General features: G+C 35.8%; 1 protein-coding gene across 1 annotated transcript in view; it reads right to left on the bottom strand.

Annotated features, from left to right (window-relative positions):
• Nucleotides 1-26369, bottom strand: part of GLRA3 (glycine receptor alpha 3) — a 138721-nt gene extending 112352 nt beyond the window's left edge. Inside the window, 1 exon segment of the mRNA XM_031664109.1 lies at nt 25858-26369. Coding sequence (XP_031519969.1) covers nt 25858-25928 — 71 coding nt within the window. The 5' untranslated portion in view covers nt 25929-26369.
• Nucleotides 26370-26664: the final 295 nt, after the last annotated feature.

Raw genomic sequence — 26664 nt, 5'->3', positions numbered from 1 at the left:
GATACCATGTCTCTTGTGGTCAGGGACATTTTTAATTGAAATGCAGAGAAATCCACTTAACCTAGTTTATGTAAAAGAGCCCTGAATGGTGATAGTAGTATCTTACGAGACTTAAATGTAGAAAAAACAGACAAACTTCAGCAAAGACTGAGCATCATAAAATTAAGAATCTGATTGACTCATCCCAGTTCATGAATTCAACTCCTTGCTAAATTGCTTCAGCAAGAGATATTCAAAGTCACTTTGCAAACATGTAGTTGTAGGGGCCTTGACTGAAAGACTTGTCTCCTAGTTTTCCTTAAATAATTTCTCATTCATGACATTTGTTTTTTTATAGCCCAACTACTGAATGGATATTTAAAGTATTCTGGGGTTTATATTGTTTTGTATTTAATAATTTGATTTTGGTTTTGGTATTCTAAGCAAGATTTTTAATAATTCAAAAGAAATCTATCAGTTTATGTAAGACTCAGTGAAAATTTATAGGATGAAGGATTTCTGAAACAGTGCTCCAGAGTTTCAGGCAGGAAAATGTTGAACAGACAGGTGAAAAGAGAAAGTCTCCTAGAACCTGTGATAGGAAAGAGCATGGAAAATACAAGAAACTAGAAAAATGTCAGCATGGCTGGAAGAGAGAAAGAGAGCATCAACCTAATAACAAATGAGGCTGGAGAGCACTACAAGTACCTGATGGTGTAGTACCTCACAGACCATATTATGGACATGTATCTTCATAGCCCCATTATGAGACAATTCTAGTGGTCAGGAAGAAAGTTGAGGGTAGTCTTGGTAATTTTAACAGCAACAGGGGTGGAGAAGAGTGGAACAACCTAAGAGATATATAATTAATAGAATCCACAGAATTTGGTGGTGGTTTGGTACTGGATGTGAAGGAGAAGAATGTCTTCAGGATCGAAGTAGTGTCATTCATCTGGGATAACACCCGCAGTTTGTTGTCTCACGGCCACAGAAAACTAGGACATGGATACGCCAGAGTGAGGTTAAGAGTGGAAGTTTAATAGGTGAAAGAAAGAGAATAGCTCTCTGCACAGAACATGCAGTCCTGGAGAAAATGTGTTACTGCTTCCACAGCGAAGTGCAAAAGGTTTTATAGATGAGCTTGATGGGGTGGTGTCTGATTTACATAGGGCATGAAAGATTGGTCAGACCAGGTGTGCCATTTGCATAGGGTGTGAAGAAGCTGGCCACCTCACCCTAATGTTTTATTATGCAGATGGCTTCTCTACTTGGCTGGTGCCAGGTTTCCTGGTTCTTTACTGTACACATAGTGACAAAGAAAAGTGAAGATGGAGCCTCCGGGTTGAACATACCTGGCTTCCAGATTGCCCCTTTCTATTGGCACAGCTGTCAGCATTCCCCTGTACAAGCTTCCAGCTTGCTTATCTATGTTTGCAGTTCGATTTTTCAGGCTGCTCTTTGTTAGAAAAGAAATGATTCGGGGGCTGCTTTTTGCTAAAAGGGAAGCCTTGCTGAGGACTCCTTTAACCTCTCTATCTGCCTAATAATTTCTTTCTAGCTCCTGTATCAGGATGACTGTGGTGGCTTTAAAATTGTTTCTCAATTTTTTTTGCCCTCCTCTCTTCAAAGAGTGCTGCCTAATTTCCTTCCTCTTGAACACTGGCTGGGTAAAGTGACTTGATTTTGCATGAATTTTGTGGTTAGATCATAAAACGCATTGCAACTTCCATCTTGCACTCTTTTGGATCACTCACTCTGGGAAGTCAATCATCGTGTGGTGAGAACACTCGAGAAGCTACAAGGGAGAAACCAAGGGCTTCTCCCAGTAGGCTTCATCAACTTCCCGCCCATTTCACTGAGCCATCTTGGAATCAGCTTCTCTATCACAGTTAAGCCTTCCTCTGACTTGACTGAGATCTTGACATAAACGTCATGAAAGATTCGGAGCTAGGACACCGACTTAAGCAGCTCCTGAATTCCTGACTAACAGAAACTTTCAGGCTAATAGGTATTTATTGTTGTTTTAAGCCACTTAAATATCAGGGTAATAAAAAATATTTTTACCGGGAAGTTTCTGCATAATAATAAAACAGGTTGATATGGAATCCATAGATTTTCAATAAATCATAACATTTATTATTATTATGAATATTATAGAAGTCGGGTCTTCAAGAGGATAGTTTATATGAGGAAATGTTTCAATGATGCTATCTGACAAAGGCAGTGATTCTTCAACTCTTCAAACTTTTGTGTAGTTCCAGAGAGCAATAAAAGCACCCTTGATTTGAGTTAGAGTATCACTGTCTCTTTGGGAAGGGATCATGTGGAGCCTTTGTCCGGATACTACTTCATATTTTCAAGGTCTTCCTTGAAAAGATCAGGTGAAAGGTATAGCAAAGACTTTCCAGAAGCATATAACCCCTGTTCTTATTCCATGTAAACATTTTTGACAAATCACTTTTTAAAATCTGGGATGTTCAACATCGTTAATTAAACATTTAAAATAATTAAGCTTAAAATTATAAACTTAAATCTGTAGCTTTACACACACATCTCATTATACTAATAGCTGCATGCATAAGCCTTTCAAAAAAAGCAATATTTAATTCCCCCAAAAAACTAAAAAAGCACGTTTTGAAAATCTAAGAAGAAACCAAACAACAAAATTTCAATATTCTTATAGAAGCACAAAATGTGCCAATTGTTAAGATAAGACAAAGCAGAATGTTTGTTTCCCATATTGTATTTCATATACATAAAAGGTACTCCTCTGTATCTGTCTCAAATTCTGCATCTGTGGATTCAAAAAACCAGCCATTGAAAATACTCAGAAAAAGAGGATGGTTGTGTCTGTACTGAATATGTAAAGGCTTTATTTCCTTGTCATTATTTCCTAAACAATAGAGTATAACAACTATTTAAGTAGCATTTACCTTGTGTTAGGTATTGTCAGTAATCTAGAGATGATTTACGGTATGTGAGAGGATATGGGTAGGTTATATGCAAAGATGACTTTATTTTATATAAGGGATTTGACTGTCAGTGAATTTTGGTATCCTTGGGAGTCCTGGAACCAATCCCTTTTGTATACAAAGGGACGGCTGTATATGTATCTGTATATATTCCTATTGATATCAATATGCATACACAGCACATATTTGTATATTCATTTAGTTGTGTATATGTGGTAAAATAAAGTAATGGTCGACTCTACATGCAATAGGTGAAATACCAATAAAGTCTCTGTGACCAAGGAATGTACTTTATGTTGGAAGAAACAGAAAATAAACAAAATAAACATATACATAATTAAGATAATTAGAGACTGCCTTATGTTCTCAGAAGAAAATAGCCAGTATGATGAAATAGAAAATAAATGAGAGTCTATCTTGAATAGGTTGCTTGAATAGACTTAGAAAGTCGTTATTGAGCTGAGTGTGAAGCATAGGAAAGAAGGTAAAGAGAGCAACTACTTCAAACTCATGGTATTGTAGCAATAATCAATCTATTGGAAAATAATAACATAAACTTGTTCTCTTAAACCATGAAAATAAGTTACAGATAAATTAAATCTCTAAATATGTGTAAATATTTAAATAAAATATTCAAAAATAGTTCAAGAGTAAGCATATTTCTATTTTCTTTCCCTTGCAGTGTTCATTAAAAGACTACTAAATGACTAAAGACAGATGCACTTTCAAAGGCAACAGGAAGGAGATATCAGCAATGAGAAAGTTTTACAAGTAAATTTCTGAGAGATGAAAAAGAAAGAAATAATCTATTTTGTTTTTTATATTTATATATTTATTTTGAGATGGAGTCTCACTCTGTTGCCCAGGCTGGAGTGCAGTGGTGCAATCTCGGCTCACTGTAAGCTCCGCCTTTCAGGTTCACGCCATTCTCCTGTCTCAGCCTTCCCAGTAGCTGGGACTACAGGCGCCCGCCACCACCGCCGGCTATTTTTTTTTTTTTTTTTTTTTTTTTTGTATTTTTAGTAGAGATGGGGTTTCACTGTGTTAGCCAGGATGATCTCGATCTCCTGACCTCGTGATTCGCCTGCCTGGACCTCGCAAAGTGCTGGGATTACAGGTGTGAGCCACTGCCCTTGGCCGAAAGAAATAATCTATAAAGAGATTTATATGTATCTATCCAGAAAATGTTGGGAAATGATAAAAACAGGTATTGTCAAAATTAAATGAGCCTATTTGAGTTCAAAAGAGATTGAGCTTAAATAGAGAACCGTCCACACCTATTTTTGTAAAACTGCCAAAAATTCTGAAGAGAAGATTCTGAAAGATTTCCTGAATGAATATTTTGAAAGAAAAAGTAAAACACAAAAGAGTGAGACTGCTTTTAAATTTTCATTTATGGAGGCTACAAGATAAAAAGATAAAAAAGTCTTTCAAAATTCTCGGAGAGGCCGGGCGCGGTGGCTCAAGCCTGTAATCCCAGCACTTTGGGAGGCCGAGACGGGCGGATCACGAGGTCAGGAGATCGAGACCATCCTGGCTGACACGGTGAAACCCCGTCTCTACTAAAAAATACGAAAACTTAGCTGGGCGAGGTGGCGGGCGCCTGTAGTCCCAGCTACTCAGGAGGCTGAGGCAGGAGAATGGCGTAAACCCGGGAGGTGGAGCTTGCAGTGAGCTGAGATCCGGCCACTGCACTCCAGCCTGGGCGACAGAGCAAGACTCCGTCTCAAAAAAAAAAAAAAAAAAAAAAATTCTCGGAGAGCATTATTTTCATTCAGTATTTTCAATCCAGTTTTCCAGCCAATCTATGAATCAGGTGAGAAGTAACTAAGCAGCCATAATACATGGAATCAAATACTCTACCTGTATAAATACTCTCCTGGGAAAATGTTTGAGAAAATACTATAGCAAAATGAAGAAATAGACAAGAAATAGACCAAGAATCCTAGGAGCTGATCCAACTTAGAAAAGTAGTGATGTGATTTCCTCAAATGAAATCCATGCAGAAGGTCTTAGAAAACACAAATATAGTTTTGATCAGAAGACAGAACTCTAAGATGGCCACTGTGCTGTGGGGTGCAGTGAAGTATGGGGACGTATTGCAAAGACGACACCATAGGATTCAGAGTGAGAGGAAGAAAATAAATATTTGAAAAAGCACTTAAAGGCAGAAGAAAACAAGTATGGAATTAAGGAAAAACAAAAGGTGAACCAAAAAATAATATAAGGGTATTATTCAGATGTATGGATATACAGTCACGCATCACATAATGACATTTTGACCAATGTCAGACTGCATGCAGAATCGTGATCCCATAGGATTATAATGAAGCTGAAAAATTCCTATTGCCTAGTAATGTCATACCCATGGTAACATCATAGGGCAATAGTTTGCTCATGTGCTTATTGTGATGCTGGTATAAACAGACCTACAGCATCGCCAGTCATATAAAAGTATACCACATACAATTATGTACAGTACATAATACTTGGATAATGATAATAAATGTTACTGGTTTATATATTTACTATGCTATACTTTAAATTTTTATTTTAGACTGCATGCCTTCTAGTTATATTTGTAAAAGTTAGCTGTAAAACATCCTCAGGCAGGTCCTTCAGGAGGTATTCCAGAAGGCATTGTTATTGTAGGAGATGACAGCTCCACACATGTTATTGCCCTGAAGACTTTTCATGGGACAAGATGTGGAGGTGGAAGATGGTGATAGTGATAATCCTGATTCTGTGTAGGCACAGGCTAATGTGTGTGCTTGTGTCTTAATTTTTAACAAAATAAAATTTAAAATGTGAAAAAAGTGTAAACATAGACAAAAGCTTATAGAATAAAGATATAAAGAAAATATTTTGTAAGCTGTAAAACATGCTTTAAGCATTGTTACAGAAGAATCAAACAGTTAAAAAAATTTAAAAGTTAATAAAGTAAAAGAGTTACAGTAAGCTAAGGATGATTCATTATTGAAGAAAGAATTTTTTTTTAATTTAGTGTAACCTGAGGGTACAGTGTTTAAAAATTCTACAGTAGTGTACAGTAATGTCCTAAGCCTTCACATTCACTCACCACTCACTCACTGACTCACTCAATACTGCAAGCTCCATTCGTAGTAAGTGCTCTATATAGGCGAGCCATTTGTTTTTACCTTTAGCAAACATAGTTAGTTTTACTATATCATTTCTATGTTTAGATATGTTTAGACATACATATACCATGGTGTTACAAGTGCCTACAGTATCCAATACTGTACATGCTGTATAGGTTTGCAGGTTAGGAGTCACAGGCTATACCACATAGCCTCGGTGTGCAGTAGGCTATTCCATCTAGGTTTGTGTAAGTACACTTTATGATGGTCATACAATAACTGTATCGCCTAACGATGTAGTTCTCAAAATTTTTCCCTGCTGTTAAGCAACACGTGGATCTAGTCATAACAGTAAGAAAAACGTGAACATTTAAAAATGATTGCTCAGCTGGGTGCTGTGACTCACTCCTGTAATCTCAGCAATTTGGGAAGCCAAGGTGGGCGGATCACTGAAGGTCAGGAGTTTGAGACCAGCCTGGATAACATAGCGAAACTGCATCTCCACTAAAAATACAAAAATGAGCCAGGTGTGGTGGCGCATGCCTCTAATGCCAGCTACTTGGGAGGCTGAAGTAAGAGAATCGGTTGAACCCAGGAGGCAGAGATTGCAATGAGCCGAGATTGAGGCCACCACACTCCAGCCTAGGTGACAGGGTGAGACTCTGTCTCAAAATAAACAAACAAATTAATTAATTAATAAAAAAATAAAATAAAAATTATTGCTTTAAGGAAGCATAACTCAGTATAAGGGAGGTAGGACTAAAGAATGCTATGAAGAATATTAAAGTGCTATCCTAACCATTTGATTTTTTAATTCATAAGCAAATTTTACTTTAAAAAATAATTCAAAGTAAAGGATTAGAGATATAAAATAAATTAAGACTTTTATGGAAGAGAATTTTTTAAACAAGACAAAATGAAAAGGCTTAAAGAAAAGGCTGATTTATTTAGTACCCACACTTACTCATTTTCATCTTCAAATAGGTTTTGAATATATACAATGTGCCAAGCACTGTCTGAGGACTCTGGATTCTGCAACAAATAAAATGGAACAGAACCTTTGGTCTCATGGAGTTTACATTCTAGCAGAATGGAATGTTATAAACCAGAAATACGATAAACTAGTAAATTACATGCTATTTTGGAAGAAAGGAGCAGTTAGAGAAGAATGCAGCAAAGGGCAATCAGAAGTGAGAGAAAAGGTAACAAAAGAGGCTGGACTGAAAACTCCCCTAATAGAATATTCACTTCTCTGTTCTGGGGCAGAATGGATTAGTGGTGGGGAGAGGCAAGAACAAATTCTCAAGGCAACTCTCTCCCCTTGAGAATAAAAGAAACACATGGAATGGATACGTAGTATTAATCTCCTAATTAGAACATTTTTTCTTAAATATATATATATAAAATATACATATTTATTTCGCATATAATTATAGAAATATATAAAACATAATCTGGAAAGAAACATATTAAATGATTTCAGTCATCTCTAAGAAGGGAACTAAGACAGTATTGGCAACCAAGGGAAACTTTTCATTTATCCAAAATATTTGGATTTTTATATTGAAGACATAATTATATATTACCTAAGTAATTATAAGTGAAATTAAATCCACATAAAAACTTTGAAATCCATTTTAATTAAATGTCTCTAATGATTAGAGTCAAAATTATAAATGCAAGTTTGTGGTTATATATCAATTACCACAGTAGCAGCTTCGTACAGAGTCTTTAAAAAAAAAAATGCCAGTTACATTCTAAATCCCTAAAGCAGTATTTCAGGGAAATACTTTGTCAATATTACCTTTCCTTTGTCAAATCCATGAAATAGCAGTTGACTTCTTAAAATAAATCTCAAGCTATAAAATGTTTCTCCTAGGTACTGTTGCTCCTAGCTTCCTTCTGGGAGGGGATAGTCTTTATTTTCTCTCTTGTTCTTTTCCTATCCAAAAAGACTTCCTCCCTAAGACTAATTCTAGACAATTCGTCTTTACAGTTTGTTTTTTGACACCGTTTTATTCTAGTTATGTTCACTCACCACACACATAACACACACACACACACACAGATGCATGCACACACACAGACACACACACACAGACAGCATGCACAAGGTACTTCCCCACCTCTATGTTTTGTTTTGTTTTGTTTTGTTTTTGTTTTCCAAATGAAAAAAAAAAAAAAAAAAAAAAACAGGGAATTTGCTCTGACTCTAGCCTGGAGTGTGTTGTTGGATAACAAACTTAATAAAAACATTTGGTTACCAATAAAATCAAAATTTGAAAGTAAAATTTTCTTGGAATAGCAGATGTTACCTTTTCTTTAGTCAGAAAAAGGTCAGGGCACCCCTAGAGTCACAAGAGTAATTATTCAAAATCCAGGATGTGGCCTGATCTCTGTGAATTTGAGTGTGCATTTTTGCCAAAGGGAATTTTATCAATTCTTTTGCTTAAATGTCATGTCCTCCATATTGCCTTTATTGGCTTAACTGAGCCAGAAATTATCCCTCCTTCACTGAATTCTTACAGGCCATAGGTTATGTCACAAATATTGTTCTCATTCACTGGTTTTCAATGTTGATATGTAATACTTACAAGTCGTAATTCTCTTTACTAGCCTGGAAACTTCAGGACTAAGGGCAGTGATCGTGTCATATGAATTAGAAAAACAACACAACTATGTTGCTTTGCTATAATTTCTAGAGTTCTTCTAGAACTCAGTTTCATACAGGGTGGATCATTTGAAATTCAATTCAAGAACATTTTCTTCCTTATATTCTAAACATATCTCGATCAGTTTAACTTACCAAAAGGTCACTGAGCATGATTTCAGGTATATTTTTCTAGTCACAATTTCAAAACGATTACATAAAATCAATGCAGAAAAAGTTGATCAAGAATTGAGATTATCTTCTAAATTTTATGCGGTAAAATACTTCCTAGAATAAGCACAAAGCATGTTTAAAATAAAAACACTATATACGTTTTATTTTAATTTATGTGTATTATCAGAAAAAAATACTGCAAATATACTGGGAAAAAGTAATTTCACCAATCAGAAATAAGCAATACTGACAGAAATTACCATTATACTTGGGATTTTTTAAGTTATATATTTACAAAGGAAAAGATATAGCAATAGTACTAATGAAATGCATTTTTATAAATCTTCAAATCAATAAGATTCAGGACATAAAAGCATGATATTTTGAAGCACCAATCTCTAGAGTCTCCAGACTTAAAAACAGATGTACACAGAATATTGCAATGAAGTCATTCTAAATTTATTTTTATAAATAGTATTGAACCAGCAGAGTAGGGACTCATTCAGATTATGGTAGATATTCATGCTTGTATAACTACAGATGTTTATGTTAATATCCCCTTTAAATGGAAGGCTTTCTATCTTAAGTATATTCAAGACAGATTGGGCCTTTTTATTCCTGTGGTGCAAGAAGCCCCACCTCTGCCTGACATTCCTTTATGGAGAGAGAAAATGGCATAGAACAAAGGAGAAAATTAAACAATAAAGCAGAAAAAAGAGTTTATAATTGAAAGTGGTAAGGAGAGGTAAATATAGCACTAGGAATGGTGCCATTCAATTTCACTCTACTGAAAATTAAGCTATACCTCAAGGTTTTTATAGAATTATATTCTTTTTAAAAAGTAAGAGAGAGAAGAGGTTACAAGATGCAATCACTGATGTTAACATTATTCTTAAGATTAATACTCAGTTTATACTTAAAGCTAATATTCTAGGTTACCCACTCTCTCACCCTTCTCTCCTTTTCTCCCCCTTCCTCCATCCTTTTTTCCTACCTTTCTTCTATCTGTATGCCTAAACTATTATGGGCAAACATTAACAGTTTCCCAGGAAACGAAAGGGTTCAGACAGCCTCTAAATTACAGAAGTTATTTCCTGTGGCAATAAGAGCACACACGTTCCTTTAATCAAGCATAACAAAATCCCTAGAGACTGTGCTTTGTACAAAAAGACTAGGTATTTTCAACATGTAAAGAAAATGGTTCAAAAATGTAAGTGAAAAATATAAGCCAACAATGCCAACCTTGGTGCTCATATACAGAAGAATTTTTAAAAAGAGTTAAACGTCTGAATTTGTTTCAGTCTCATATTTTCCAATGAAAAGATTAAAGATTGTCCTATAATTCTAATTAAATGAGTCATATTTTACCTTTTACAGAGTGATGAGATGATTATTTTTTCTCTAGAAAAGTCTAATACAGTGCTCCTTTGGAAAAATAAACAGAGAATTTTAGTTAGGTGATGTGGGTCCTATCTCTGACATTGCCACCAAAATTAGTGGAGCCTTAATAAGTAAAGATCATTCCTTGGCTTCATTCGCTTCCTCTTCAGAGCAATAGAAATGTCTGCTGCAATGAGGCTGGACTGAATCCTCTTTGAAAACTACAGTGTGGCCACACCACAGTACCAGAAATAACACAGACTTGGCTTTATTCTGTGTTGCCTCGTAACCAGTTGCATCAGCCTACACTGGTCTGTTTCATTGTTCATCTTTATCACACTTGAGATCTCCCACTTCAAAGATATAATTGAGCATTCAACTAATGAATTATGCTGAATTATGAAATTACAACCTCCAATTCTATAACTTAATATATTCTGCCTCTATTCTAACCTCTTTCTATTTAGTTCCAAAGACTTAGCCCTTTTCTGATTTAAAAATCTATCCTTCAGCTATTGCTATTAAAACTCTTCTTTGTCATCTTAATTTAGGTAGTTTGCCGTATGTCTTCTGTATCCCTCTTGTGTCTTTCTAAGCATTTCCAAATCTGTTGATGTCTTTTCTCCAGACTATAAACAAGCTCACATCTCCTTCTGAAACAGATCCCTTGGCAAGACTCACAAAAGGGTTAGCTCGTCTACTCAGCCTGCAGCTCTCAAACCCTCATGGGAGGGTGAGCACACAGGTGAGAGGGTGCAGGGATCAGGACGAATGCTTCTGAGTGCTGGCAGGAGTAGAACTCTGTGTGGCCCTGCGGCAGCAGCAAGGGGGGTATCCATGACCCTTGGAGCTCCAGGGAGCACGTATTACAGTGTGCTCCTTTAGCTTCACTGTCCATGGATGGCTTAAGTGTTTAAAAGCTCAGTGGAGGAGGTGGGGGAGTCAGGGTGACAGCCTTTTGCAGTTGCCCTCTTAGTACCTGAGTTCTTGATGGTATCCAGGAAGAATAAGGTTGCATGAATGAATTGAAGGGTGGTGAATGTGGATAATTATATTGATTAGTGGGAGTGGCTCTCAGCAGGATGGGGAACTGGAGAGGGGATGAAGTGGGAACATAGTCTTCCCCTGGAGTTTGGCCATCCCTGACTGAAATTTTCTCCAAAGTTCCACTGTCCAAGCAGTCCCTCTGAAGTCAACCTGCTTCTCTCTGATGTCCAGCTCCTTCTTCTCCTCTCTCCTTTTCTGCCTCTCTGCCACTCTGCCAGTGGAGCATGGAAAGCTTGATGTATTAGTCCATTTTCATGCTGATCATAAGGACATAACTGAGACTAGGCAATTTACAAAATAAAGAGTTTTAATAGACTTACAGTTGTATGTGGCTGAGGAGGCCTCACAATCATGGCAAAGGAGCAAGTCATGTCTTACATAGATTGCAGCAGGCAAAGAAAGAGAGCTTGTGCAGGGAAATTCCCCTTTTAAAACCATCAGATCTCATGGGACTTATTCACTGTCACAAGAACAGCATGGGAAAGACCTGCCCCCAGATTCGATTACCTCCCACCATGTCCCTCCCACAACATGTGGGAATTCAAGATGTGATTTGGGTGAGGACACAGACAAACCGTGTGATTCCATCCCCAATCTCACCCAAATCTCATGTCCTCAGATTTCAAAACCAATCATGTCTTCCCAAGAGTCCCCGCAAAGTCTTAACTCACTTCAGCATTAGCGCAAAAGTCCACAGTCTAAAGTCTCATAAGTGACAAGGCATGCCCCTTCTGTGCAGGAGCCTATAAAATCAAAAGCAAGTTAGTTACTTCCTAGATACAATGGGGGTATAGGCATTGGGTAAATATAGCCTTTCCAAATGAAAGAAATTGGACAAAACAAAAGGGCTAGAGGCCCCATACAAGTCCAAATGCAGCAGGGCAATCAAATCTTAAAGCTCCAAAATGATCTCCTTTGACTCCATGTCTCACATCCAGGTCATGCTGATGCAAGGGGTGGGCTCCCATGGCCTTGAGCAGCTCCACATTGTGGCGTTGTGGGTATAGCCCCACTCCAGGCTGCTTTCATGGGCTGGCATTCAGTGTCTGTGGCTTTTCCAGGTGCACAGTGCAAGCTGTCGGTGGATCTACTATCCTGAGGTCTGGAAGATGGTGGCCCTCTTCTCATAGCTCCACTAGGTGATGCCTCAGTAGGGACTCTGTGTGGGGGCTCCCACCTCACATTTCCCTTCTGCACTGCCCTAGTAGAGGTTCTCCATGAGGGCCCTGCACCTGCAGCAAACTTCTGTCTCAGCATCCAGGCATTTCCATACATTCTCTGAAATCTGGGTGGAGGTTCCCAAACATCAGTTATTGACTTGTGTGCACCCCCATGCTTAACACCACATGGAAGTTGCCAAGCCTTATGGCTTCCACCCTCTGAAACAACAGCTCGAACTGCACCTTGACCCATTTTAGTAATGGCTGGAGTGGCTGGGATGCAGGGCACCAAGGCCCTAGGCTACACACAGTGAAGGGATCCTGGGCTGGCCCACAAAACCATTTTTTCTTCTTAAACCTCCAGACCTGTGATGGGAGGGGCTCTCACAAAGGTCTCTGACATGCCCCAGAGACATTTTCCCCATTATCTTGGTGATTGACATTTGACTTCCCATTACTTATGCAAATTTCTGCAGCCAGCTTGAATTTCTCCTCAGAAAATGGGAGTTTCTTTTCTATGGCATCATCAGGCTGCAAACTTTCTGAACTTCTATGCTGTCTCCATTTTAAAACTGAATGCACGTGGGAATTCAAGATGAGATTTGGGTGGGGACACATCCAAACCATATCACTTGATAAAATGCACATTCTGAGTCAGTGAGTATGTGGTAAAAGACAGTGTTTGTAGTTCTAATAAGCTTCCAGGTTGATGATTTTCCTCCTGGTTAAAGGACCACACATTGAATAGTTAGGTCCATGATGGGGAAAGACTTCTCCTCATCTGCATGCCCCGGTTGGTTATAGGTTTGCTGTGTTTTCCGTAGCTCAGTCTTTAGGGTGTGAGCTGGGGCCTGGCACAGCTGGAGCCCACAGGCCAGAGATCTCTGTAAGTCACCAGGTTTATTTACCCCAACAGGATGAAACATCAAAGTGTGCTTCTCAACAATAAAAAAATATTGGAAAACCCTTCCCCAGAATTCTCGCCATCCAATCTCATCTATTTCCAGGTCTTATACTCCCACTTGTATATTCATTAAATGGATATCTCATAGGCATCACATTCACTATATATATCAAGAACTTAACTCACAATATTTGTCTACAAGACTATTTCTTTTCTTGTATATTCTATTTTTGTCATGACACTATCATTCTCCAAGTTACTAATGGAATAAATACAATTATCTTACACTACTCTTTCTTTTTCTCACATCCAATCAATGGACTAGTTTTTTTTTGTTGTTGTTGTTGTTTTTTTTTTCTTTTGGTCATTTCTCATTGTGTTTCCTTCTCTCTATTTTTGAAATCTGCTGTAGTACTGATCACGTACTATGCTCTTTGAAGCCAGTTTTGCCCCTCCCCAACAATCAACACATTTTCTTCACAGTTATCCATATTATTTCTCTTTTTTTCATTTGTGTTGTCAAATTCTTGGCATGCTTTTTTTTAAATTTTTAATTTTAATCTTGTGGGTACATAGCAGGTGTCTATATTTATGGTGTACATGAGATCTTTTGATATACGCATGTGATGTGTAATAATCACATCATGTATAATGGGGTATCCACCCCTCAACTATTTCCATATTACTTCTTTAGTGATATTTCTGAGATGATCTGACCATGCTCCTTTCCTACCTGTCACTGTCCTTTTTGCTTCAGTGAAGGTCTGAGTTCCACAAGGCAGAATGCATCTGGAGCCTCTGGACATCCTTTAGAGATGCTTCCAAGAAGTTCAGCATGCCACTTCTATTTACAATTTCTTGGCCAAAACTTGGCCACAGAAGCACATAAGCCTGCCAGGAAAACTGCAAAATCTTTAACATCTTGGAAGTTCCTTTAAAGAGAAGGCTCTTCTTTCTGATGGCTAAAAAGAAGCCAGAATGAATGAAAGCAGAGCATCTATCTTCTATCTCAAAGAAGCAATCCCACATTAAGGGTGGCAAAACAGCAAGAGAGAAGGACTGGCAACCCTCTATTCCAGCCTTGAGCTGTTCAATTGCTTTTCTTTTCTTTTCTTTTCTTTCTTTTCTTTTCTTTTCTTTCTTTTACTCTTAAGAGGAAGAAAAATCTTTCTTAAACCAATGTCATTGCGCATTTTCTGTCACTCACAAATGAACCTAACCTGTACTAAAACAACAATAAGAGGCTGGTCTGTTCATCCCTTGTTTACTTTCTTGTCATTCAAAAGCCCTCTCTTCTACTATACAATGAATTTTAGAAACAAAGATAGATATCTGGCATTAAGGTTACTAATATATGTACTTTTTTGAGATGGAGTCTTGCTCTGTTACCCAGGCTGGAGTACAGTGGCACGATCTCGGCTCACCGCAACATCCACCTCCCAGTCCAAGCAATTCTTCTGCCTCAGCCTCCCTAGTAGCTGGAATTACAGGTGTGCCCCACAAAATCTGGCTAATTTTTGTATTTTTAGTAGAGATGGGGTTTCGTCATGTTGATCAGGCTGGCTGGTCTTGAAGCCCTGACCTCTAATGATCCACCCACCTCAGTCTCCCAAAGTGCTGAGACTACAGGAGTGAGCCAGTGCACCCGACCAAGGTTACTAATATTTAACTAAATAAGAAATTATAGCTTTAATGCTAAGTATGTATTTTCTGCTAAAGAGAGATCATCAGATTTTGACTATATTAGTTTTAAAAAATTGTAGTTGGATAGAACAGATCTACACTTTACATTTTAAAAGTAACATATTAAATATAATCATTCAGTCTACAGAAAGATCACTCAGTTCTTCAAAGAGAGAACCAAGATCTAATCCTGAGTCTTATTTCTCCAAATTTCTTCTTATCTTCACATGGCACACAAGTGAATGAGGAGAGGCAATAGAATTCAAGGACAGTTAATTTAGAAAACATCTGAAATAAATGAGATATTTCTTATAAAGGCATATATCTCATCCTTTTACTACTATGTTTTTAAATTTAATTATGATTTTTCTCTAGGAATTTGAATTTTTTTCATATCAATTAAGCGTAATCTTTGATGTGAGATTGTATTTATGATAACTATACATATACCCACAGGGAATGATATGCATTCGCCCTTTTGAAACAGAGCAAAATTTTATGTTCACAGTTATCACTTAGGGGGAAATATTTAGGCTACACATGAAACCTAATTCTCCACTATAGTCTCAGGAGGCACCAGCAAAGGTCCGCAGCAGTCAATGACTTTGATGATTCTCACCCTATTTAAGATTTGCAGCAAGAGATATCCTAAATTTCAGAGATTTAAGGGGAAAAATATTTTAGAATCTTTTCAAGTGTTTTAAGGTCTTTACAAAGAAACAGCATAAAGCAGAAGGAAGATTTCTAATAGTTCTATCTTTATAATCCTCTGCTGCTTCTATTCTTACCAATAAATAAAACAGGAGGCAAGTTAAGGACACAGAGGTCCATTTATTTGTGCTAGACAGTAGGATATACAAAAAAAGAAAAGTCTCTTGGTACTTTAATAGACTAAATGTAAGTCACTTCTTATAAAGGAATGATTTAATAACTGGTGGAAAATATTTAGTACGTATTAGATTGTTTTGTTATTAATAAGGAGGTAATTTATAAAGACAGATTTTCTCTAAGTTCCTGGGATTAGGATTTCATTACACACTTCCATCTTCATCACTTATCAGAAATGTAATCACTTGTTTATAAAATCAAGAAAACTTATATCTCTCTTTTTTATTGGATGTTTGTCTCGTTTAACCTACTAATAATTTAGTTTCTGTCTTTAAACTTCTGATAAGTAGAACAAACTGATTTTAAATGACGGAAATTAACAAAAACATGTGTATGTTGACATCAATTGGACAAGTGAATACAGAATAGCTTATTAAAATATGTTCTTCCCTTACAATCAAGTGCGGACAATGAAAAATTTTGTAACAGAAAAATTATTATTTGAATAAACATTTGCTAATATTTTATAATTCTCTTGAAGAGTCATACAGATTTTCCTCAGCAGCTAGTCCTAACACAACAATACAGCATGGATTCATTTGAAAAGAAAACTTGAGGGCCCATGTGGAAATATCTCCATGAAGTTCGCCATATTCTCCATTCCACATGGAAACTGGCCTGTGGCAACAATGCTTTTCCTGCCCATTCTAATTCCATCCTCTTTTCTGCCCATTCAAATTCCATCACCTGCTTAAGATTCGTTTAATATTTTCTCCTTCTTTTTAAAGAATTTATACTCCTTTCCATTCCAGAAAAAAAAAGTTTTTTCTCAATATTTATTATTATTATTTTGGGTAGTTATTCATAATTATATTTTCAGTTATTGTCAGCAAAGAATCATCACTCAACTACCTTTTATAGAGACTCATAGGATTAACACATAAATGTATGTAAACAAAGAGATTAAAAGACAAATACAAATGTTCTGTGATACCAATGATTCTCTATCTATCTAGAGAATTAGGAACTGAGATTTTGATCCCAGAACTCTGCTAGGTGTAAAACTAGAAATTCAAATATGATACCTTGAGAACATGCATCATTTATTTGATTAATATTTAGTGTTGTCATTTAGTTATGCTTTCTCTTTTCAGTGCAAATGTCTTTTTTAAACTAGATGATTACATCATACATTGATTTAAAGATATGTCTTCTATATGAAATAGCAATTTTCTACAGCTATTATGGTATGAAGCATTATTTTAGTTGAAAATATTTAAGAAAAACCATCACACATGAAAGCTGACTACTGATGAAATAGTAGAGTGGGGAATTGTTTCCAAATAAGAACAAGTAAGGCATAGGTGAGTAAGAAAATGAAAATTTTTAAGATATTTTTTCTAGACATTTTTCTGTGAAAAGGAGAGATAAGAGGCAAGTGGGGATATATATTACCACAGACACATAAAATTGGGAATAAAGAAAAATAAGCTACACCAAATTCCTCCTCGAATGTTCACCTGAATGTTAGAAGCACAGAATGACAGCATAGTAATTTTGGCTATGCCTGGAGTTATTTATCTGAAATTGTTAATTTGCTTTTGAAAAGAAGAAATAGTGCTTCATACCAGAAATTAGTAAGCCCTTTTAGCATGCTAGACACTCTTTCAAGCCCTGCAGATAGAACTGGGAATGTGTTTTGGTCCCTGCCCTCAAAAACTTCACAGTTTGAGCTAGATGGAGAACTCAGACAGTGGCAACAGTCCTGGGAAATGTGGCATTGGCACACAGAGGAAACATCCTCATTTAGACTTCAGGGAGACCAGAGGCTTCTTGGAGAATGTGAAATGAGTTAAACAGGAATTAGCCAGGCAAAGAGATGGGATTCACATTTTTCTCCCAGTCATTCAATGGAGGACATTTGGGTAGTCATTTCATTGAGACTCAAATCACTTAACTTCTTGCAGGCTTCCACCTAAAGTATTAGAAGACCAATCTGACACACTCCCCCCACCAGCCACAGAGAAGGCAAGCATTATTTGCTGGTGATTTCCTCACACCCTACTGCTCTAGTAATTACATCTATTTTCTTTTCATTAGTAGTATTTTACTCGTTGCCACAATTAGCTGCCAATTATATATATTTTTTAATTTTTTAGTAACATTACTGTGAGATTGTTGTACATATTTCCTAACTCCTAAACTGGAGAACATCCAGAGCTAATATCAAGACCAACTGTTGAAATTTTGCTTTGTAACTAAAGGTTAACTTTAAGAAGGAATGTAAACTTTTTACATGTATTTGACATCAAAAACAAAGTCAGCAGAGTCTAAACCTAGTCAACAGTGTATAGAAAAACAGATGACATAGAAATGAAAATATATCCAAGATTATTTTTAAAGATATTTGAATAAAATTATGATATGACATTAGTAAGAGCAGCAGTGTCTACAGAGAAAGTCCAGTGGCTTCTTGAAACCATATGCATTTATGGAAAAATATACTGCTAAAGTTCTCTAATACTTTTAAGACTAACTTATTTTACAGACTGTTTTACTTGTTTATTATAAAAAGCTGTAAAGTCCTAGTAAAATTCAAAATAAATGAATACTTTTTTATGGTTTTATTTCTATGCCATGACCCAAAATTATAAGTTATATGGCCCTAGTCAAAGAAGCATCATAAAAGCATAGCAACCATTATAACAAGGGGTGGTATCATCCCAAGGTGGGTGGGCAGAAGATTTTTTCTTGGGGGGATAAAAAGTCTTATTATTTTTATTTTTAAATAAATATATAGAGAGAGTACATAAGAAAATACACGATATATCTATGGTATTACAATTTCATGGAAGTCAGTTACAAAAAAAAGTCTATGAAAGGTGCCTTAAGAGGCAATAATGAAAAAAGTTGAGAAGTATACATTACATCACACAATACAAATGCTTTACACAATACAAATTCAGTTTTCCAGGGGTCAAAGAATCAAACCCTTCTCTTTTCCACTAGATGCTGCCAATTGTATCTGTTTTACAGCCTCTTCTTGTTTTCAAAGAAGACTATTTGATCCTATAAACTTTATGAGATCTTAAACACAATACTTCCTTTTTACTCCACATGATAACACAGACAACTAAATAGAACTCAAATCTAAAATCCTAGAAAGATGTGACAGACAGGAGATGTTATCTCAGTGCTTATGTATTATTTGTTGAGCATGCATGGCATTGAAATGAACATTATGGAGGTAAAACAAAGGCCAGAAATGATTCTATCTTCATGGGATTAAAATTTAGATACAGAGAGAAAACTTGCATGAAAATCTAAAACACAAATTGGAAACGGATATCACAGGTTCTCCTCTCCACAGTGATATAGTGTTAAAAGTTGGGGTTTTGTTTCCCCAGTACTTAACACACTGCTTTGCATATAGCCATTGCTCCCTACATTATTATAGAAGTTATAGAGATTATCAGGTAGAATGCCATAGGCTCTCTGAAACGAGAATCCAAACTTCATGCATGGAGTGCCTGCATGGAAAACATTATCACTTAAAACCATGGCTCAAATATAGGCACAATTTTTATGAATAGGAAGGTCATCACACATGGAGAAAAACCCCAAAGAACACAGAAACAAATATTTGTGGAGGTACATATAGGAAAAAGTAGTTGACTTTGTCTAGGAGAAAACAGAAGACATTTTAGTTTTTGCTAATTAAAAACAATAAATATTTTCCTTCTGCGTAAACAAGTCCTTATCACAGGGAATTTTAAAGTTTAAGGGATGACAACCTGTTGAAGGTGTTGTTCAGAGATTCTAAAATTTAGTTAGGGTATTGGATGGACCAGTTACCTCCATTGTAAGCCCAATCATTCTGTGTTGGCAATGGTTGTATAATATTATCAGAAATATATCAGGGTTTGTCCATAATTCCTAATTGGTTATGGCAAATGTTTGTATGCACTCATGGAGAATTCTTCATTGCTTACATCGGAAATCCTTCCAATCAGTAAGCTTTTTCCAGAGACCTTTAAATTTTATGCTATTCCTAATTGTACCACTGAGGTGATTGCTTCTGTGCATTGTGTTGCCTGCAAGGTACTCGTAATACTTTCTCCTAAAAGCATCTCTAGTAAAGAAAACACTTCAGAAATACGCTATGATGGAGCTGTATTGTTTTACGACTGTTTTCCCTTTTGATAACATCTCAGGATTTAAAACTCCATTTATTGAAAATGTGTGTTGTTGTCATGCAGTTGTTAGAATAGCTTCATTGACTGTCACTGAACAGCTCATTCCATTTATACACTGTGTTTGTTGCTAAACAGTTAGTTCTGTCTTGGAATTTCTGCCTTCACTCCAGAACCAGTTCTCTGGAGGAGTCAATTGTCTCTCTTGGTCATTTCCCCAAGCAAAATAAAGCCACAGGATATACCATCCGCCTAATAAAAAAACAAAAAACTAAAACTCAAAAAATAAAAACATTGTATTTCCACATATACATGTGCATACACATGAATTTGAGGTGGGTGGATCACGAGGTCAGGAGATAGAGACCATCCTGGCTAACATAGTGAAATCCTGTCGCTACCAGAGATACAAAAAATTTAGCTGGACATGGTGGTACGTTCCTGTAGTCCCAGCTACTCAGGAGGCTGAGGCAGGAGAATCGCTTGAACTTGGGACGCAGAAGTTGCAGTGAGCCGAGATTGCACCACTGCACTCCAGCCTGGGCAACAGAGCGAGACTCTGTCTCAAACAAACAAAAAACCCCCTGTAAGTACTGTTAATGCAAGTATATAAATAATCCTACAGAAAATGGTAGGAGACAAGTTTGGTGGGAAAATTAAGGAGGCTTTACTAGATATGTTTCAGGATATAAGGAAAAGTAGATGATGTACCTTTTCCAAAATAATTCCCTGAAAATGTCCTGAGAAAACTTGGGTAAAGTATGTTATCTGTAAATATGGACCAGTTTATTAGATTAGCTAAAATTAGAGAAATGCTAATATTAAGGTTCTCTTGATAAGTGATAGAAAGATATTAATATATGCTATTAATAAGAACTGGTCCTTGAGATAAACAGCATAAAACTATGATAAATCTGCAACTTCTTCATTTGGTTCTGATAAGTCTCATCAATACAGCTGAGCTCAGGGATCTCTGAGTACTTCTTCTTGTCCTGCTCCAAGTGTTCTATCCTCATCATTGACAAATATATTTTCCATTCTTTCTTTTCACCACAGTATACTCACCTTTATAACCTTTTGTAAATCCATGCTCTGGCAATTAAATCTATGCAAATATCTGAATTCCCAGCTGATGGCAAGAAACCTAGCTTTTCTGCAAGCATCTTAACCTCAAAATACCCCAAACCAAATTCAATGTCTTCTTTTCTTCCAACTGTGCAAATCCTCTACTATATTTCACTATTTCTTTTAAGAAACTACATTTTGAAGAAATATTCTCACATAGTTTCCAAATTCTACAACAATCAGAATAAACTTTTATTCTAGTAGTTGTGTCATTGTTTCTTTACATAGCTCTTATAAAGTTACTATCACCAATCCTATGACTAATTGTAATTTTGAGGTAAACACTACCTCTTAAGGGAAAGAACTGGTAGGGATATTTTGAGTCAAGTTATAAAATTATTCCTGTAATGATGACTTCTCAGTTACAATTAAATTACTTGCTTCTAAATTTTAGCCATATTCCATTGTGAAGCAATGTTGTGACTCCTCCATATTTTTGTAGTTTTATTCATGTAGCTAGCTCAATAGTTGCTGCTAGTAGAATACAGTTTTGAATCATTAACTGTAATTTCAACTAATTTTGACAGCCACCATTTCCCAATCACATACTATGTATCTGTACCATTCCTTTTGCATAGAATATTCCCTTTATATATCATTTTGCCCCTTGAACAAATATCTTACAAGGCCCACCACAAATACCAAGGCTTCTTGATGGTTTCGCTTCCTTATATTCCCTAAAATATTGCTATCTGTAATTGTTTCTTTTGTTGTTTGACCCTTTTCAGTTTATTCTAGACTCTAAGTTGCTAAATGGAAAAGGTAATATTTGTTCAATCATCCATAGCTACATTGTGCTTAGCACAAAAATTTGTGCACAGAATTTCGTGAATAAATCTTGTTGAATTGCTTAATCTTATACAGTAAACACATAATTGCTGATTGGCCTGCCTCAGTACACAGTTGTGTGTTTAAGGGAAGAAAAACTATATAGAAGAGGAAATATTTTTCAAGATGTTCTTTCAATTGGCAACACAAATTGCTCGAGGTATGGACTGGACTATGATTCTTCCATACATGGGACAATTTATTGTTATTTTCAGAGAAAAAGGGAAGAATCACGTTATATATATCAAAGATTCTTTAAAAACTATATAGAATCTTGCTACACCTGCATGTAGTAAATCATAACAATTGTAAAAGTTTATTCCTAGAAATACAGCTTTCTTCAGTATCTTACATAGAAAAATAGAGACAACATTAAAAATTATTCCTCTCATCCTCCAAAAACATACCAACAGCAAAACCAGTAAGTTCCATGCTAAAATAGTTTACTAAGGCTTTGAAGTAAACCAAGAAAATATTACATTTTTTATTGTTATGATATCTGAAATTCACACATTCAGATTTTGATACAATGTGCCCTAATTTATTCAAGTAGAAATCCTGCGTTGATATCAACATGTAAAGATGAAAATTTAAATGATATGGCAAGAAAGTAATCAACTTAAATGAAATATTTTTGGCTGTTTCCCTGCTTTTGGAAGGTGTTCTGCAAGCTCTTCATAATGATCACTTATCTGCATTTCAAAGAAAGCTGAACACTGATGTTTTGTTCTTTATTTTATTAATATGATAACTAAAATCCAAAAGTCATAGAAGAATTATTTCATAAAATAGCAATATCCAAACCAAGTATGAAAGTTTTAAAAACTTTTTTTGTAAATATTTTGTAAATATTTTTCTGCTGCTTTTGCCTTAATAATGTTTATTTACTAAAGTATGGATGATATTTTAGTGCTTTTAAAAACATAAAAGCACTAAAGTATCATCTGTAGGTTTATAAAAATATGCTAGAAATACTAAAAATTTGTATATTATGATAACATTGCACTGATCAAATTGTGTACTAGTAGGCAACAGAAACTCTCATACATTACTGATGTAACTGTAAAAACATACAACTACTTTGGAATAATGGCAGTATCTACTAAAGTTAAATACACCCATGTCTATGTTATACTTAGCAATTCCCCTTCTAGAGAAAGTCTTGGACCTTAACTTCCTGATCCCAAAATGCATACATGTATTCACCACAAAAGATGTTCAAAGATATTCACAGCAGTACTAACAAACCCTAAGAAATACCCAAATACTCATCAACAGGACAATAGGTAAGTTAATTATGATGTATTCATATAATGGCATATGATACAGCAATGAGAATGAATAAGTTACTGTTACATGCAACAATATGGATAAATCACATAAACATAACACTTATAAAAATAAAGCAGACTCAGAGTAATTATATAAAATTCTAAAATGGAAAAAAAACCACATTTATTATATAAGTCAGGGAGAGTGATTACCTTTGACCAAGGTAGTGCCTTGGAAAGGATTATGGTGGAGGAAGAGGGTGGGGTGGGTGCTTCTGTGACAGTCACACTTCTACTTGTTGAACTGTAGTCTCTTCACTTAGGTGTGTTCCCTTTGCAAAACTTTTTCTAGAGGGAAATGTATTATTTGTGCATTTTTCTCTGTGTATATTGTATCTCAAAAATATGTTTTTAAAAAATCTTCAAAGCCTATGAAATAAAAAGTCTGTACCAGTAAATTATCTACTTATAAATATCTGCGGTTTCTGGTTGTTGTTGCCTCCAAATTGCCCTGGTAAGCTGTTTTCAAATTTAAAAATATGTTAGGAATTAATGCCATTACTTTCTTTTGTCTTTATCTTTTTTCTTGTTTCCTCTGTGCTCAACACATCAGGGTTAGAATTAGAGAATAAAGAATCATTTCCATGAAGACATTTATTTTACAAAATATTTCCAGTAGAGGGAGCTTTCTTTTTTTTCCACAGGAAATTCTGTTTTGGCTGTCATCACTAAAAGTGAAAATGCTTAATTTTTAACATATAATTAAAGTTCTTCAGAGAGTGATAACTTACTCTCATCTAAGACTAGTCATGGATAGATAAAAATTTATTTGATTTATGAAAGGAGAAAGAAAAACTTGATGAAGAATATAAGTTAAGAAGTAAAACTTTTGTATGTTATATGTCTTTTCAAAGAATTACGTTTTTGCGCTACTCATAAAATTTATTTCTAACTACAATTATTTAAGATTAATGAAGATAAATTCTTATAATCACAGTCATCCATTTGAAATACTTTTCATAGCTTTTAACACAGTTGGACAAAAATCAGAGAATCTAGTGATGCAAATTATTTATCTCAGAACATGTTTTAACAAATATCATAGTGAATTGCCATTATACAAATTTAACCTCATTGACCAAAACATTTTGGTTTCTGACTTTAGCTTCCTAAATCTAAGTATCTATCAACTAAGCTAATCTGATTTCTTTGAAAAAATGCATTTTACCATCTAAGCCATGAAGAAATATATTACAGGGAAATTATCAATTTATATTTTAACATGAAGTTCGTACTCCTTTACATAAAAATTTCATAAACATAAAAGCTCCATATACTTTGCTTTAATTATTACAAATAAAATTTCTGACAATAATAAAGTTACAAAAATTTACTAGATCATATAAAAATGATTTTCATTGAAAATATTTTGGTTAAAAATAGTTGAATTTCTTATTTTGGGAAAAAATCAATAATTTCAGAAATAATAAACATCAAAATCAGTTTCTATTCTATATAAGCAAATCAAAATAATTTAAGTTTCTATAAGGTAGTTTGAGATACACTACTGGTTTTTTAAAGGTAGCCCAAAGATGAAAAATTGACATAACAATAAAGAATATTTACATACTCCTAATAGAAATCAGTATACATATAAGTTGGTTACTCTGGTTATTTGACTTCAATCCTCCTTTGAAAACCTTGCAAGCCATAAAAATGGAAATCCTATGGTAATTAATTGTAATAGTAAAATAAAATTTATATTGGTGGGTTAAAATTCTATGTGAGCAGTACCTTACCTTTACACATTCATTAAGAACGGGGTAAAATTATCTGATCCTTTGCCTAGTTCTCTTATACTCTTTAAATTATTTTTTAAGCCTGCCAAATATGACAGGATCATGATAAGAAAATGACATGTTATAGAACAATTTCATAGTTTAATAGCTTTGTTATAATATTACTTTCATCAAGAAGATTATTCCTGACATAGAACATATCTAATAATCTATTTATGATTTTGCTTTCATGTATTACCTGAACTAGGTCATTAGAAAATAGTACTTGCAAGGCCATTATTTTGATTCATTTAACTTAACCTTTGAATATACCAACAATGTTTGGAGTTTCTCTCATCAGTAAACGACTGTCTTCTATATTTCTGCATTTAAAAAAGTAATGTCTCATTTCTAAATAGTAAATGTTTTGTAACTTTCAAAAAGACAGTAACACCCAAATTATATAATTCACTTAGAAAAGGGGAACTTTAAAAGCAAATTGAGAAGGAAAACGTAGGCTTTTGAAATAATTTGTATTTTTTTTTTCTCAGCTGCAAATAACTCAAGATGCCGGTTGCTAAAATGCACGAATTAATGAAAAAACAAATGAGTAGGTCTCAGTAGATAGACAGCTAGATAATTTAGATAGACAGCAATGCTATTAAATTGATTGTTTCAACAAGTCAATATAGAATTGCAAATTTCCCGGTTTCATCAATAACAAGTGGTTGTAACGTAATACACAGGCTTAATGAGTTCTCCAACTGTTAAATCCAAGCGGACTCACCTGAGTAACAGTGCTGCTTCCCAGAAGTAAAATCCCGAAACTAATGTCCGAAAGTGTCTCACGTGGGCCATGATACGGAGAGATATTCACGATCCTGAAAATAGTCTTATCCAAGGCATGGGGAACCAGAAAGACAGAATGAAAATGTGCAATCTAACCCCGCATGGTGTTGGTGTAGACTGATGCTTGGGAAGCTTCAGCACCTTAGACAGCTCCCTGCAGTATGCGGACCCCTTCTCAGCATTGAGCAGAAGGGGAGAGTCACAGGGTTATAAATGTGCAGGTGATTTTTAGAGTGAAATTACAAAAATGAGTGAGATGAAATGTCTGAAGTGCCTAGGTGCTGGGCAACAATTCTCTAAAGCTCCAGCAGCAAAGGAAGAGTGTTCGTCCTTCCCTGACTGAGACCCAGGATTGGAGGAAGAAGAGCAGCAACAGCGGGAAAGAGGATGCCTCTCCACCTGCTCCAAGCGCCGCCCGCTGGAATCCCGCTCTCCACCTTGGGCTAAAACCCGAGATCTGGAGCGCGGCAAAGGGAAGGGGGGGTGGGGCCGGACGACCCGTCCTGCTGGCCAATCACGACCGCACAGCGGGACGGAGTGACAGGCCACTTACGACGGTAGGCGGGGCTTAGCATTTCACCCTTTAACAAAACCCAAACAAACCAAAAGGCGACTGGAGCGAGGTGGGCGGAAAAAGCCACAGGGAAAAGTCAGCGATTTTGTGATTTAGGTAGTATAACCCCGCGGAAGGGACCCTCTAGTATTCCCTTCCGGGAAAAGACACACTTCAGGTCTTTTCGGATGT

This window comes from Papio anubis, chromosome 3 (genome assembly GCF_008728515.1).
Source record: "Papio anubis isolate 15944 chromosome 3, Panubis1.0, whole genome shotgun sequence".
Lineage (NCBI taxonomy): Eukaryota > Metazoa > Chordata > Mammalia > Primates > Cercopithecidae > Papio > Papio anubis.
This window is presented reverse-complemented; position numbering and strand designations above follow the sequence as displayed.